At 38.4% G+C, this 17,466-nt stretch overlaps 2 protein-coding genes across 3 annotated transcripts in view; both read left to right on the forward strand.

The window, feature by feature from the left end:
* Positions 1–17,466, forward strand: part of TRM11 (tRNA modification 11 protein) — a 257,824-nt gene that overhangs the window by 41,682 nt on the left and 198,676 nt on the right. The window lies entirely within an intron of this gene.
* Positions 9,918–11,873, forward strand: LOC149217950 (uncharacterized). Its single transcript, XM_089391453.1, has 2 exons — positions 9,918–10,724; positions 10,842–11,873. The coding sequence occupies exons 1-2, from the start codon at positions 9,983–9,985 to the stop codon at positions 11,498–11,500; spliced, it is 1,401 nt and encodes a 466-aa protein (XP_089247579.1). The 5' UTR covers positions 9,918–9,982; the 3' UTR covers positions 11,501–11,873.

The following is a 17,466-nucleotide window of genomic DNA, read 5'->3' on the forward strand; positions in this document are numbered from 1 at the left end:
CTTGCACACTGCAACTGGGCCTGCACACTGCAACTGGGCAATTCACACTGCTTGTGTCACTGCCACTAGCTTTGCAACTGTCTCACATGCATTGACGGCTGTTGGAAATGTAACTAGTTTTGGTCTTCATAATTGTTATTATACTCATTTCAATATGTATCTTATGTAACAAACAAAAGAAGAAAAGAAAAAGTTATTATTTTAAAAGCACGGGTTTCATGCTTTTTATTGATGGTCTTATAGGTAAAAGCATGTTCTTCGTGCTTCTAGGGTTTGTTAGGTCATAGGATTTATTGTCATGAGTCAAAGGAGTCAACATCATCTTTATAAGACCGATCTGGGCATTTGTAAAAGAATCTATTTTTGGGTCTAGAAAGTCTTGGAAGCCTCCTAGTACAAATCTGCCCTAACAGAGACAAGTCGGCCTAGAGAGGGGCTATTCAACCTCTTGGAAAGGCTATATATAAAGACATCTTCAACCTCATTTGACACATCAACTCAACAAGTTCGATTTGCAATAGAAAGGAGAAGAAAGAAGAGCGAAGGAGGAGGAGTAAAGGAAGAAACCATAATGAAGGAAAGAAGAGTTCTTGGGCATTTTCTCCCACACGTGCGATTTTCTGGAGTAGTTGCAGGGGCCAAAATTTCTGAATTAACTGTAGGTCCAAAATTTTGACATTGGTGTAGTTCTGGACGGGTTTGTCTCTGGTTGACTTGGTTCGACTTTGAACTAATTGGAAGGTCTCTATGGAGGGATGACTTGGTGCTGGAGGAGGACTTGGTCTACGGTTTGGGTCTTTGTTGTCTCATTTGAAGAATTAGGGTTTTGCAGCTACAAGGAAGACTGAAATTGTAGGTTTGATTTACAAGATCTAGCTGTAGTATCAAGTTGCTAGAAGAGCATATATTCTCTCTTTACCTCATTGACCTCAAATGGATATGCCTCGCTCAAAGGAGGAACTTTTAAAAGGACTATCTTGTACTAGAACTAGGGTTTCTGCAACAGTTGTAGGATCGAAGGTGCAAAGCAAAGTTGCAGGGTCAAATAAAAGGAACGAAGGTGTAGCTGGTAGCTAGCTAATGCAGGATTGAACTGATCTAAGCTACGTGAAAGAACATCTTTGGAAAAGGCATCAAATGATCTTGGTATCATTCATTACTCTTTGAAGCTGTTGCTGAAAGGATCCTAGAAGATATCTTTCTAGGACATCTTTGAAGTCTCTTTGAAGATCTTGAAAGCCTCAAGATAGTTGGAGACATCATCAGAGAAGGGAAGATTATTGATTGATAAGTAAGTATCATATTGTTGTTCTATGTTTGGATCTATAGGTCATATAAGTTCTTTCTGCAAGGAAAGAAATAAGCTCGTTGGCTCAACAAATTTCCTAGCATGGAAGAAAATGATTGATTTGGCACTTACAGAGCATGAAGTAATGGAATATGTTCTTAGTGAAATTACTGAACCTAGAAAAGACAACACAGGAACTAGCAAAATACAAGAAGGGGGAAGTAAGGGCACAAAGGATCATTGTTGAGTCCATTAATGATTAACTTGTTCCATTTGTTGCTAACTTGAAGACTTCTAAGACTATGTATGATAAGCTAGTGAATTTGTACTCTATAAGTACCTTAGGACAAAAGATGTCTTTGAGAAATAAACTATATAAAATTAAGAAGTTGAAGGATGAGGACATGGCCCCCTTTCTAATGAAGATCTCTCAAATAAGACATCAGTTGTAGGGGCTTGGGGAGACAATTTCTGATTCGAAAATAATGATGCATACTAAATGCTTTGCCACCAGAATGGAGCCATTTTTCACCGAGCATCTACTCTAACAAAGACTCAACTCCTTTTGATGAGTTATGGGCTCAATGCATTTTGAAGAAGCTAGGATCAAGGCAAAAGATGAGATTGAATCAGATGAACAATCTCAAGTCTTCATAGCTAGAATCAGGAAGCTGAAGAAGGGAAAGTTTGGAAAATCCAAGAAGAAGCCAGATATGTCAAAGGTTCAATGCTTTGGATGTAATGAATATGGACACTTTAAGAGGGATTGTCCAAACAAGCAAAACAACAAAAGAAGGAAATAAGCGAAGCTCACATAGCTAAAGAAATGGGAGAACTTGAGAAGAAGCCGGAGAAAGAAGATGTCAAAGATCTTTACTATTGAAGAAGGCATCCTCTTTGTCAGGTTCTTTATATAGTTGGTCTTTCCTTTAGAATAACATTCATCGCTGTTTACTTTAATAGATTTTTGTTTTGGTATGGCATCACGAGATAGTAGTATATGTAGAGTCTACTTGATTGAGTTGCTTAGCAGGAATCATCTAGTCATTCAAAATCGAGAAGAGTGGACCATTTTTCATATTAGTGTTCAGCCAAGCATTCTAACATAATGTTAGAGGTAGTCATTTTACTAAGGTAGATCATCATGATCTTAGAAGAACCATCATTTTGGAAGGTTCTTGGAAAAAGCATTTTGACAAGAATAGTATACATTCCATATAGTATGGAAACGATACTCTTAAAGGATGAAGGAATGCAATTCGTCAGGTTGCAGGTTCAATGTAGGGCAGATAGATAGATGATTGTTTGGAAGCATAGGAATGCATATTTGAAGTAACTTTTGTGTAGGATTCATATGTACAAAATCCTGTAAAAGAAGTTGATCATATATTATGCATGGTGATTTGATTATATGATGCCTAAAGGGATGAATTTGACTTACTCTAGAATGAATAAAAGATTAAGACTTTCTCACTAGAATATATAGAATGGTGTTCAACATCTAGTATAGTCTCTGGAAGAAAATGGTAACTTGGTAATCAAGTTGGATCCTTGGGCACTTTGATGCATGAAGGAAGATTCGTGTGGAGATGGACCATGAGGATGTTGATGCTTTGATGAGAAGGTCATCATGATGAGGTAAGTCTAATATTTCTGTTATTGGTTATCTGGTTAACATATTGTTTTGCTATTAGAAGGATATTGCAGGAATATATGAAGAATGTTGAGACATCCTCAACATATGACAGCTGACAATTATGAAGTCAAGATGTCTTCATCTTGAGATTGAAAGGTAACAATGCAAGAAGATAACCTGAAGGTCAAGTTCGTACAACAACAAGAGGATCACTTTCATGAGGAAGCTATGATCAACTTGAAGTTTGAAAAGGCTCAATATAACAAGACGAAAGTGATGTGCAATATTGATGACCTGAACCTTGTCACAAAGGAAGAAGATGGCTCCATGATACTAAGGAAGGAAGCAGGCTCGATATGATGAGATGCAGAGGAAAGAGGGAGCCATGCAGCTATGAAGAACAAGTAGCTGATTCTCTTATGAAGACAAGCTATGAGGCTTGTGGTGTTTGACTTCCCAAATTAAAAGGAAGTATGGAATCTCCTCTGGTTTTGAGAGGGAGTGAAGGAGTCTCCTTGAATAGAAGCAAGGATCTATTCTCTAATTAAAAGGAGAATAGGGATATCCTCTCTGGTTGAGAGGGAGTGATGTTGGACATCACATGTGCATTCTCTTCTTCATGTATCATGCACTTGACCAAGACTAACAACCATAAGTCTAAGTGAAGGCCTTGGAGAGAGAATGGTGGAGGATTGGATAAGCATCTGTGGTTTCCTTGAGGATAAAGCATCCAAGAAAGGAAAGGGACCGACACTCTTTGAGGATAGGACATGTGTCCAAGATAAGAGTGGTTGTAGAGGGCTGATATTATTTCAGGATAGGGAATCCAAGATAAGAATAGTCCTAAAATGACATTCCTTGTGAACATCCGAATGGGGTAGGTAGTGCGGTATCACACATAAATCGTCCCAGCATAATGCTCTTGAATGAAGTAGAGATGTCTAGTTAGGCCTTGAAGTCAATGCTTGTTATAATGATGATGCTTAAAGTTGGCTTATCGATCCGACTCTTCTTATGAGAACTCTTCAGTTTGAGAATGATGTTGTACTGGTTGTACATTTATGAATACCTACCTAGTTAAGACTCAAGAGAGAGTGTTGGAAATGTGACTAGTTTCGGTCTTCATAATTTTTATTATACTCATTTCAATATGTATCTTATGTAACAAACAAAAGAAGAAAAGAAAAAAGTTATTATTTTAAAAGCATGGGTTTCGTGCTCTTTATTGATGGTCTTCTAGGTAAAAGCATGTTCTTCATGCTTCTAGGATTTGTTGGGTCATAGGATTTATTGTCATGAGTCAAAGGAATCAACATTGTAAAGGCTGATATTTCAATCAGATTGACAGATTTCTTTTGTAAAAAATGTAAAGACTGATATTAAATTTCAACAAGATTGACAGATTCCTTTTGTAAAATTCTATCAAATTAAATGCATTTGCGTACCTGATTCTTTGCGTACCTGATTCTCTCATCTGGTGTTGATCACATTGCTCCAAGTTTTCTGGTTTCGTTACCAAACCAACTGATTCCTCCCTGCCTATCTGGGATCAACCTCTGCAGTTCCCAGATCCAAAGAACTTTGAAATGGAAGTCCACTGGCCCCCGTGCCCAAAACTCCAAGAATAGTTGAAGATTTTCCAATTTTCAGTTCCAAAATCCAGCCCCTGGCTCATCCCTCCAACAGATTTATTTTTCTCCTTCTCTGTATACCCCCCCCCCTTTTCTCATGCTCCTCTTCCGACTTTATGTATCATTTCTTGGCGGTCACCGCTCCCTACATGGTGACACCTTACCTTGTAACGTGTAATTCTATCTGACCAAAGCTACAGGAATATTGACGAGTATTAGTTTACCTTTAGGATTTTTTATTAGTTTTCTTTAAATATCATTAGTTTATAATATTTATTTTATTTTGATTTGAATTTCACATTTTAATAATTTATTAATTTAATATTATGCGATATATAAATATATAACCATATTTATATATTTATATAAATATATGAATATTTATATATAAATATATAAATATTTATATCTTTATATAAATATATAAATATTTATATCTTTATATAAATATTTACCCCAATTTTTATATCTTTTATAACTAACTAGTCCATTATTTAGATTTATTAACTTGGTTGACTTTCTATTTATTTATTTATTTTTATTCTTATTTATTTATTTATTTATTATCATAATTAAATTAGTCTATTACTCGATTATTTTCATATTTGTTAAACTTCTACTTATAATTATTATTAAAAATTAATTTAATTTATAATTAATTTATTATTTATTAGTATATGGAACAGCCCCTTTGACTTATATATCCTGATATTTATGTATTTTTATATATTTAATAATTTTTATATTTAACTATTAATTACTCTTAACTTTTTAGATACAAAATCTTTGATAACTAATTATTAATGTAAATTAATTTAGGTTATAATTTATTTTAATAGATATAAGTGGTTAAAAAGGGTCCATTCACTTTTAAGAATTTAACTAACCAAAGTCAATTTTTTAATTAAATATTGGTTATTCCCCTAATCTAGTCAAATCTAGCCGTTGTCAATATAGCCGTTACCTGGTCTTGGAATACAGCCGTTGGAGTTTCTGCTCTATCTATTTAATCATACTAAGCCTGATCTGCTCATTCAACTTGTCCTGACGATGAACCACACTTGTTGGTTCGAAACGCGTCGACAAATGAAATTTCTTGTGATTTACGCCAAAGAAACTCTCTTATATTTGATATGGATCACAGAAGCCTCAATTCAACAACCATATTTATATTCAACTTAAATTTTACATTTATTTCCTTATAACTAAATTTACTTTATACTTTTAAATTTATATTATTAAAATTATTTAGGGTATTTTCTCCTTAATTATAAGGCATTAAACAATATATTTGGTGATGGGTGAGGGTGTAACTTTTATCTGAAGCAATGTCGATTTTCAACATTTATAGTTAATTTAGAATATATATATATATATATAAAAAATAGTGCAATACATGCAATACATGTATATGTAGCTATCATATGCATGCTAATACTCTAGTGCTCTGTATATTAAAGATGGGTCATTACAAACATCGTGTAAACCCATTCGGGCAAAATATACTTTGTAAAAGAATTTATTTTTGAGTCTAGAAAGTCTTGGAAGCCTCCTAGTACAAGTCGGCCTTGACAGAGACAAGTCAGCCTAGATAGGGGCTATTCGACCTCTGGGAAAGGCTATATATAGAGACATCTTCGACCTCATTTAACACATCAACTCAACAAGTGTGATCTACAATAGAAAGGAGAAGAAAGAAGAGCGAAGGAGAATGAATCAAGGAAGAAACCGTAGTGAAGGAAAGAAGAGTTCTTGGGCATTTTCTCACACACGAGTTTCTGTGTTAAATTTAGTTAACAATGGTATGTTCTATGCTTAGCACAATTACTTCAATGTACTTTAAGTAGCCGAATGACAATTTCCAAATTAGTTTCCAATAGCAATCACATTAACCATAAATCACATTGATAGTAACTATAGATAAAACATAAAATAAAATGCAGAAGGCAAGGGGACACTGTCTAGTCAATTTAACGTTTTAAATTGCTCTACATAAATTATCAATCCGGGTATCGTAAACTGATGAAGTGTGGTGCACCATATGTGCTTAGTTAACTTTTTTCTTACTTCGTTGTTTTATAGTTTATGTTGTTTTTGGGGTTTTGTTCTTGTTGGTTTCTTGAAGTGTTTAACACAAATGGAAATCCTATTCTAAGATCTTAAAAATACTTGTAAAGGTCAAGTATGGATGTAGATTTCAAAACAAGGTTTATGTCCCTTATGGTAACTTCCAAAGCTTAGCACTTCAAAAGATCTCAAAACATGCTATTAATACTTGAACAGGAATGTAAATATGTAGCTACTTAAATCAAATAAAAGATGAAATACTGATCATGAAATCACTGTCTCTGCTGCCCATCTAATTACAGAAATAAAATCTAAACTATTGCATTCAAACAAACCAAAAACTGCAGACTAACGAAAGCAAGATCAATTTACTTCACTTATAATTTGATAGCTCGCCAAGTAGCTTTTCTGGGTTAAGCCATGGCTCTGGAGATAACGTCAATAACATGAAGAATTGATATCTAAATTACCTACTTGCAAATGAAAGTAAAATCAAGTCACTTCACTTATAATTTGATAGCTCGCTAAGTAGCTTTTCGGGGTTAAGCCATGGCTCTGGAGATAACGTCAATAACATGAAGAACCTGATATCTAAATTACCTACTTGTAAATGAAAGTAAAATCAAGTCACTTCACTTATAATCCGATAGCTCACCAAGTAGCTTTTCGAGGTTGAACCATGGCTCTGGAGATAACGTCAATAACATGAAGGCCCTGATATCTAATTGCAGAGATGAAAGTAAAATCAAATCACTTCACTCATAATCCGATAGCTCGCCAAGTAACTTTTCTGGGTTAAGCCATGGCTCTGGAGATAATGTCAAATGACATGAAGAATTTGATATCTAAACTAACTAACAACAACAAATAAATAAAACTGAAATCAAAGCATAATTGAAATTGAAAAGCTTAAGAAAAAGTTCAGCAGATAGGCAAATCTCATGTCACTATTTGATGCAAAAACATGTAAAGAAAAACTAATCTACAATCAACCGGTTGAACACACTTGCATGAATTAAAATTGCATGAATGGAAAATGTAAACTCTCAAACTTGAAAGCAATAAAATGACACACATGAATAAAATCAAAGCAAAATTACAAAATAAAATCTACTCTTCCTTACATTCTAATATGCTCCATGACATCTACTTCACATCTCCTTCCATGTTGAGAACATCAAAGCTTTATTCAAATTCTTCAAAATTACAAAGTACAACAAAGCTCTCCAAAGCTTTCCAAAGCCATCAAGGAAGAACTACAAAGCCAAGCTAAGCTAAGACTAACAAGCTAACAAACTCTAAACTAACAAATGAAGGAGAGAGATCTCTTATTTATACAAAAGATAAGAAGCCATCTCATTAATGAGAGTCTATGAATCTCTCCCTTTACCTCTAGAGTCCCAATCAAAATAGGAACTGATAAGACACGTCTTCTTAGAGTTTCAATACAATTAGGAGATGTGACACATATCCTCATGATCCCATGATTTTTTCCACTCAAATTCGAATTTGGCCTTAGAGTGCCACATAAAGGTCTTCTAGAAGTCTCCTTTTGACCTACACATGTCAACAATCTCAACCATTGTTTTACGAAACGGCCGGGTTGACTCCGAAACGGCCGTTTCGTTCCGGGTCACCCAAAAAAATTTCAACTCGGCCCTATGACCCGGCTCGGTGACCGGGTCAGCTATGACCCGGCCGAGTCAGCCAATGACTCGGCCGGGTCATAGCTGACCCGGTCAACCCGGCCGGGTCACGTCAAAAAACGGCCGTACCGTTTGGAACCCGCTGGGCAGCGTTTTAACTTAAAAAAAATTAATTTTTTGCTGATTTTTGGCTGATTTAGTTAGGGTTTGTGGACATGAAAAGGTTTATGTGATTAGTTAAATGCATTTGGGGTCCATTTCCCCCTCCCAAACTCTATTTAAGACAGCCAAATGCTCTCATTTCACTCACAGCAGTCTTATGCATTTGAGTGAGAGTCTTCTTTGAGAGTTAGTGAGCAGTTCTTGAGCTTGTTTTGGAGCAGCAGTGAGGAGTCTTGGAGGAGCATTGTAGCTGGAGTGAGGAGCTTCTTGGGCAGCCATTTGGAGCAGCATTGAGGAGCTGATTTTTGGAGCAAGTTTGAGGAGGCAGTTTGTGCCTGGAGGTATTTTTTTCCACCTCTATAAATCTGTTTTTACTTATTAAATTTTAGGTGCATATAAAGATAACTTAGAGAGTGTTTTTAGTCAAATAAATGAACATTGAATCAATTTTTATTTTTATTTTTCATTTTTAGATTGTTTTCCTAGTCAAAAAATGGCACCTAGAGCAAAAGATGCTGCTTGGGCATATGTTGAAATGGTTGATGATGAGATGTGTTGCAAGTTTTGCCATAGGAAAATTAAGTCAGGTCCTGGGGGGATTCATAGGCTGAAACAACACTTGGCAGGGATTAAAGGCAATATTACTGCATGTAAATCCCCCGAAATTGGGGAGATTAGAAAGACTTTGTTGGAAAGCTTTGAAAAATTTGAAGCAGATAAGACTAGGCAAAAAGAGATACAGGCTGAAATTGGGAGGAAGAGGGAGATACAAAGAATGATGGCTGCCAACCCCCACTATGAGTTTGAGGGTTCTTCCTCTATCCCTCAAACTGATGCATCAAACCCTTTCCGTTATGTTCCTCCCTCTTTTGCTTCTGTTCAAGATAAGGGAAAGGGTAGAATGAAGGGTGATGGGACTATCAAAAGTTTTTTCACTCACTCAGGCTCCTCTCCATCAGATGCACATGGTCCTGAAGTTAGTAAAGGTCTTTCTCAGCCCACTTTAGATGACCATTGGAAGAAAGAATTGAGGGAGACTGCTTGTGACTACATAGCTAGATGGTGGTATGATGCTGATATCCCCTTTAATGCTGCTCGTTCACCATATTATGAGCCTATGTTTGAGGCCATACATGCTGCTGGAAAAGGCTTCAAAGGCCCTACTATGCAAGAGCTAAGGGGGGTTCGTTTGCAGAAAGAAATTACATCAATTAATGAGTATTTGCAAGATTTCAAGGAATCATGGGCAAGAAAAGGGTGTACCATCATGTCAGATGGATGGACTGATCAAAGAAACCGTACCATCATAAACTTTCTTGTCTTCTGCCCACAGGGAACCATGTTTTTAAAATCAGTTGATGCATCTGATAAGGTAAAAGATGGCCACTTGTTGTTTCAGCTATTGGATGAGGTTATTCAGGGTGTGGGGGTGGCTAATGTTGTTCAAATCATCACAGACAATGCCTCTAACTATGTTCTCGCTGGTAGACTGTTAGAGGAAAAACACAAGACCATCTTTTGGACCCCATGCGCTGCACATTGCATAGACCTCATGCTTGAGGATATTGGGAAATTAGATTGGGTCAGAAACACTGTAGATAATGCCAAAAGCATAACAAAATTTATCTACAATCATACACTGGTTTTGAGTATCATGAGGAAACACACTGGAGGCAAGGATATTATTAGGCCTGCCATCACTAGATTTGCTACACATTTTTTGACATTGCAATCTATGCTTTCCCAACATAGAAACTTGCAAAAGATGTTTTCCAGTGATGATTGGAATAATAGCAGTTGGTCTAACAAACCAGAAGGCAGAGAATTGAGAAGGAAAGTCCATGATGAAACTTTTTGGAGAAAGGCAACAGAGATTGTGAAGGTTGCTGAGCCACTAGTTAAGGTGTTGCGGTTGGTGGATGGGGAAAGGTTGGCTATGGGCTTCATTTATGAGGCTATGGATCAAGCAAAGGAGCAAATAAAGGCAGCATACAAGGATAGAGTGGCAAAGTATGGGCCCATTTGGGCAATCATTGATGAAAGATGGAACAATCAACTCCATCGCCCTATACATGCAGCTGGGTATTTTTTGAACCCACGGTATCATTATAAAGCTAAGGAGTCAGGAGCTTTGAGGGGGGAGGTCAGAGATGGACTGGTTGATTGCATTGAGCGCATGGTCCCATCGGAGTCTGATCAGCTACTGATACATCAGCAGGTCACATCCTTCACCAATGCAACAGGTACCTTTGGGAAGAACCTAGCAAAGATTGCAAGAGAAGCAGATGAGCCAGGTAAACAAAAATTTCAATTTTCAATTTCTCAATTTCAAGTTAGATATAATTTGTAATTTTGTTGAGCTTCAGCCTTCATCTAACTCATAATTCATTACACTCCTATGTTTTTTGCAGCACAATGGTGGGAGGCCTTTGGTGGCCAGTGCCCTGAATTGCAAAGGTTTGCAATTCGTATTTTGAGTCAAACTTGCAGTGCATCTGGGTGTGAGCGCAATTGGTCTGTCTTTGAGAGGATTCACACAAAGAAGAGAAACCGTTTGGAGCAAAAACGGTTGAATGATCTAGTTTTTGTCCAATACAACCTTCGGCTCAGACGGAACCAATTGCTGAACAAAAGACCTGATTCAGATCCCATTGTGTTGGAAGACATTGATCCAACATCAGATTGGGTAGTGGAGAGTCGTCTACCAGAGTTTGATCCTGATGAGGATCTTGATGAACTTGATGTTGGAGATCCACTGCAGCGTGTTCAGTTGAATGCAGATCCCAATCCACCAGCCTCAGTCTCACAGCCAGCTAGTAGGACTCCAGTTGTAGGTGCTTCGCCTTCCTCTGCTCAGCCACGACAGAAGCGCAGCCGCATTTGTACTCTATCTCAGCTTGCATCTGCTTCACAGCCTAGTGGTACTGGTACTGGCACCACTTCTACAGTTGCAGTTGGAGACGATGATGATGAGGAGGAGCCATGGGGCCCCTTGTCTGGCTCTGCCTCTGATGATGATGATCCAGAGATTGGTCGAGATGATCTTGGCTCCTCTGGCAGTAGCCAGTAGCTACTAGCCTCCTTGGTTATTTGTATTTTGTTTTGACTCTTGAGTCTTTGATCATGTATGACAGACTACAGTTGACTATGTATTTACTATTGCCATTGGCCCTTGGGTACACCGTACCATTTTGATATAATGGATTGGTTCATGAGCCTACTTTGATCATATGTTGTCTTCCATGTATATTATAATGTTGTGTGTTTGGAAACTTGAATGAAAATATTTAAAATTATGTTTAAACTATTTAAAATTATGTTTTTTTATAAAAAAAATAAATATTTAATGTATTTTTTACAACGACCGAGTCATTGAAATCGAGCCGGCCGAGTCATTGCCGTTTCCGTTTCCGTTTCCGAGTCGATCCTCGGCCGAGTCCGAATCCGAGTCCGTTTTGTAAAACATTGATCTCAACCCACTTGTTAGGTATAAGCATATGCACATTATTTCCTAATTTTTAACCACAAATTCACTTAAAAAGGCTTAGAATTAATAAAGTTTGGAAAAACATAAATGTGGCTCAATGATAATAAAAGTGGGATGAATGTGGTGACATAGTAGTGAAATAGAGGTGAAAATGGAAGTGATATAATGGACATAATAGTGAAAGTGTAATGGAAATGAATGACATTTTCAAGACCCAACAGACACCAGATTTGGTGGATGCCAGGGAAAACCCCCAATGTGGGGAAAACCCTTTGACCAATTCTTCTTGTTATTATATCAAATGTTCAACAGAGAGAGAGAGTACAAAAATGAAAATTGGACTTGCCAAATCACAGTCAAAACAACCCTGTCAAAACTGCAGGCAATTGCAGTCAAATTCAGCGCTAACCAGAAAGTCAAAGGTGGTGAACGCAACAACAAATCTTCCTTTTTGGAGGTCGGTCATACCCAATCAAACTCAGCCTGATAAGGTGGTCAAATTCAGCCCAAAATAGTCCTAAAAATTGCAGTCAAACTTGGTCAACCCTATGGTCAAATTGCCCAGAAATTCTCGGTTCTTGTGCCAAACTGTACGGCTTGCCAAAAATGAATTTTTCCCACAAAAATCGTAGTCAAAGGATGAGTCAAAGTGCTCAGTCAACATTAGGCAAACTCCTACAACAGTCTTGAAATTTGGCACTTGCAATTTTTCCAGAAAATTCGTCCTTTTACCACGTGTGAGAGAGAAGATCTGCCCAATAGCTGTACGAACCAATGAGAGAAGGAGAGAGAAGAAATGTGTGTGATGATGATGCCAAATGAGGTGAGAGGGCACTTGTATTTATACAAGTCGTTGAGGGTGAAGAGTCACGTCCATTGGGCTTCGTGAGCCTACATGATGATGTGGCCGACCTGAACAATTGGCACACGTGGGAATAAATTCAAAAACACACTTCTTTTTGTCCAAATTGCACGATCTTCATATCATTTTTGGTCCTCTCGAAAAGAGGAATTTAATGCAATCATCATCTTCATCAAATGATGAAGCAGTCCCAAGCTGGAATTTGGCCCTAGTTGCCAATTTTAACACTCCCTCTCAATTAGGGAGAATTCCACCTGCCAATCCATCCATCATCATCGATCATAATGCCATCCTGTCGTCATGTACCATCTCTATATCTCATCTCATCTCTGCTTCGCTGAACACTGATTTGAATAATGAAGAAGAATCGATCGAGAGTGAGTCACAAGAACTTACCACTCTCCACTGACAAAATTCAGTCCAAAGGTAGAACCTCAATTAGACTTGATCCCAGATCAAGTTGTTGAACACCATGCATCCTAGTCATAGTGAGTACGACAGCACACGATACGTCCATCGATAGTGCTATGGTCCCTAACCACTTTTCTGAACTCATTAGCCAGATGAGATGTACTTCCCATGAGTTCTGGACTACATGGGTAGGATTTATGCTGGGGCATTAGCAGGAGAAGGTGAACCACTCATCTTGCTCATATGCCATAGGAGAAGGTGAACCACTCATCCTATGCATATGTCAATCGTAGGGGAAGGTGAACCACTCGCCCTACACACGTGTTATCAATTGAAGGGGAAGGTGAACCACTCACCCTACACACATGTTAACCATGATGGGGTGTCACAGGGGAAGGTGAACCATGTTACCACTCAAACTAGCAGGGGCCCTAAAGGGAATCCCTAAAGGGAAAATGCTAGGCCAAGGGCAACAAATATAAGTAACCACCTTCCATATCTGCTAAAGTTGAAGGTACATCTACCTTAGATTTCCAAGGTAACGACTCGCAAACCATGGGAAGATTTAGCTTAATCGGAAGGAGACTTAAGTCAAAATTGAACATAGCGTAACAATTGGTTTTGATATAACCCTTATTCTTAGAAACTGGTAAGACATCCATATAGCTGAGGTCTGTTTTAAGAGTAATCAATTTTCTTTCAACCAATAACTCTACCAAGCCGACCCCGATAGCATAATGACTCCTAGTAACTTTGACTTTGCTTTTGTTATCTTTCTTATCATATAACTGAACATCGGCCTTACCCGCAGCTTGTTTCAAACCCATATTCACTGCTTGAACTCGTACAGTAGAATCAATCTGTTGGATCAAAGTAGAAACCCTCACGACGGATAAATCCTGTAAACAGTTGAAGACTGAGCCTAGTACATGAATCATGATTGCCTCCAGTGTATACCGACCTAAAACATGAATATAAGGTTCATCCTTTTTGGATAGACCCTTCTTAATAAGATACTCCTTAGCAGTAATCATACCTTGACAAATTAATAGTGGAATCAAGCTCGGAACACTTTTAAACACACTATTTTCATCAAAGTTCATAGTAAGATCTTCTATTTTTTTGTAAATCAAACAACTCTTCCTGTCTAAAATATTCACCTTGAGATAATAAAAATCTTTTCGAGTCAATCAACTCCTTGATAACTGCATTGTGATAGAGAGTCACTTTGGACTGTTGAGAAGTGGACTTGTTAGATATCGAATCAGAAATCTTGTTGTATAAATTATTCCAGAACAAATCAATAGTTTGTGCCTGACTTGAATTATCACCACTTGAACCAGCAAACGAAGAAAATGGAACCATCCCGTATCTAGCTAGCATCCCGTATCTTAATGGAAGACAAACATGTTGACTAAAATAGATGTGAGATGAGAAACCTGTCGCAAAGATGTTTGATGAGACCACTGGAACTGTTGCAAATATGTGTGATGAGACAACTGGCGAGAACAATATACCTATGTTTAGAGCCATGGCTGGCTTTGGCATGTTGGTAGCCACATGTTGGGCTGGTGTGTTGAAATTGTTCATTGTTGTTGTTATTATCCAGTTGGGAGCTAGAGCCGCTAGCTGTGTTAGCATGCTTAGCTATTCTAGGAGTCGGCATTGAGGTTGACAACCTAGTAAATTGATGGTGAACCACTGCCTGGTTAGGGAACCCTGACCCTCGACGCGTGAGGGTCAAAGTTGAGGTTTTGAGGAGTGGGAAAATTCCACTACCCTAAAGGGGAACACTTTTGGGTATAATGCCATCCTGTCGTCATGTACCATCTCTATATCTCATCTCATCTCTGCTTTGCTGAACATTAGTTTGAATAATGAAGAAGAATCGATCGAGAGTGAGTCACAAGAACTTACCACTCTTCACTGACAAAAGTCAGTCCAAAGGTAGAACCTCAATTAGACTTGATCCCAGATCAAGTTGTTGAACACCATGCATCCTAGTCATAGGGAGTATGACAGTACACGATACGTCTATCGATAGTGCTATGGTCCCTAACCACTTTTTTGAACTCATTAGCCAGATGAGATGTACCTCCCATGAGTGTTGGACTACATGGGTAGGATGTATGTTGGGGCATTAGCAGGAGAAGGTGAACCACTCATCTTGCTCATATGCCATAGGAGAAGGTGAACCACTCATCCTATGCATATGTCAATCGTAGGGGAAGGTGAACCACTCGCCCTACACGTGTTATCAATTGTAGGGGAAGGTGAACCACTCACCCTACACACATGTTAACCATCATGGGGTGTCACAGGGGAAGGTGAACCATGTTACCACTCAAACTAGCAGGGGACCTAAAGGGAATACCTAAAGGGAAAATGCTAGGCCAAGGGCCGATATATTATGGAGTCATCGATGAAGGATAAATCAACGAAATGATGTGGAGTGACCCAAACAATCCGTTTCCTGGAAGAGTTAGAAGGATAAGGTTTGCTTGCTTTCTAAGCAAGGTACTATGTGTTCTAGGGAAAGGAAGAGAGGATTTGAGGGTTAGGTTTATGGGATAAGACTTGTGAAGGAGTTCCCCAATCCCTAAAATCCTTGTTAGAATTGGTATCCCGGATGGTTCTTGAAGAATGATCTTTCAAAGGAGCGGGACCACACGGGGCCAAGTGGACCCAGTCTAGGGTATGAGGAAAGAATGTAGCAACCAATGATATTCTTACCCTAGACAAGGTGGGGAAAGGATCAAAGAAAGTATTTTCACTTGAAGATGTTGTTTTGACCCTATGAGGTTCTAGCCTTCGGGATGGCAGGGCAGGTTTTGGTCTCGGAGCTAGGGCTTGGCTTTTCTCCCAACTGCACCGTCGGAATGGCTTCAAAATTGAAGGAGAGCTTGATGAAAGGCCAACACATGAGACCCTAGGACATCGAACTTTTTGGGTGGCTAGCTTGTCGGGAAATTAATGCCCTAGGTACCCCAACTTGGCTAGACGTGGAATTAGGTGAAAGAATATGATTTTTAGTGACCACCCTTGGTAGATTAGTGCCTTAATCTTTGGGAGAATGGAGTCTATGATGAATATAAGTAGGATTTCTTGGTTCCCAATCAAGGAGGCCTCAAGACCACTTCGCTAGCCTTCTAGGTCAAGGAGAAGCAATCTTGCAACTATTATACTTTGATGCACAAAGGAAATAGCTTATCAGGGTCAAATTCTTTGATAGAATTACCCCCAGGAGATTTCGTTGATATTACATGGCACATACATTAAGAGATGCTATAATAGAGACAAAATTCCATAATTTTAAGTAGTTAATGCATGCAACAATTAGCCCTAGAACAACGAAAATCCCAATCCAATGTATATGTCACAGTAAAATAAGAATAACATTAAAAGCATGTACTTACATGTAACAAAATATATCCAACCATTCACAATTGACAAGAGAGAAGCTCCAAGAGAAGATAGACCGATATCCACACATCAAAATTCATCCATAAAAGCTCCAATTCCCAGCAAAAGTGCGAAATTCTCTAAAGAAGAGAGAGATGCAAACCAAAATGATAATGAGCAAATGAGCTCATCTCACTTGTATTTATATGCAAATTAGGAGTTCAAATTAGCCTTCTTGGCCTAAATAAGCCCCAAAAATAAAATAATGTTCTAATAATTCAACTTTTGGTGACAAGCCCACCAAACTAGCTCATAAATGAAAAGGTAAGCCTCTCAAGAGGTCAAATAATAATCTATGCATGTCGTAGGGCCCTCTAAGAGGCCTAATGAGGTCCATGGGTGCCATAATGAAGAATAAGACTCTCAAAAGCAGTGGACAAGGGGTTGGCCCTTTGTAATAACATGTGGTGCTCCAAATGACGTTGGGGCACATAAGTGTTCTCATGGGTTTCCAAACAAATTGAAGATTCCTGCAGATCACTTGCAAGGGCTAGGATGATGGTGTAGGTGATGCCACATCATTGTGCAAGTCCTAGATTATCTGCCAAGTGTATGGTGTAGATCTGTGGTTAGCTGGGCATGATGGATCAGGTGCATCCTCCTCGTCCAATAAGTGAACCACAAGCAATTTCTGAATCGCTGTGGGGATCCATGGTGTGCAATTTGTTGCTGTGGAGGCCCATGGCTTTCAACGCTCACCCTACATGTGCCACTGTAGCTCTCTGGAGGATTAGGACCCTGTATAGGGAGACCAAACCCAAGATGGAAACCATCTGCAAACCTGCATAAGATACAATGCGTCCCATAGCCTTCC

Source organism: Pinus tabuliformis, chromosome 1_1, assembly GCF_031772625.1.
Source record: "Pinus tabuliformis cultivar Carrire ecotype Pingquan chromosome 1_1, CPIR1, whole genome shotgun sequence".
Classification (NCBI taxonomy): Eukaryota; Viridiplantae; Streptophyta; class Pinopsida; order Pinales; family Pinaceae; genus Pinus; species Pinus tabuliformis.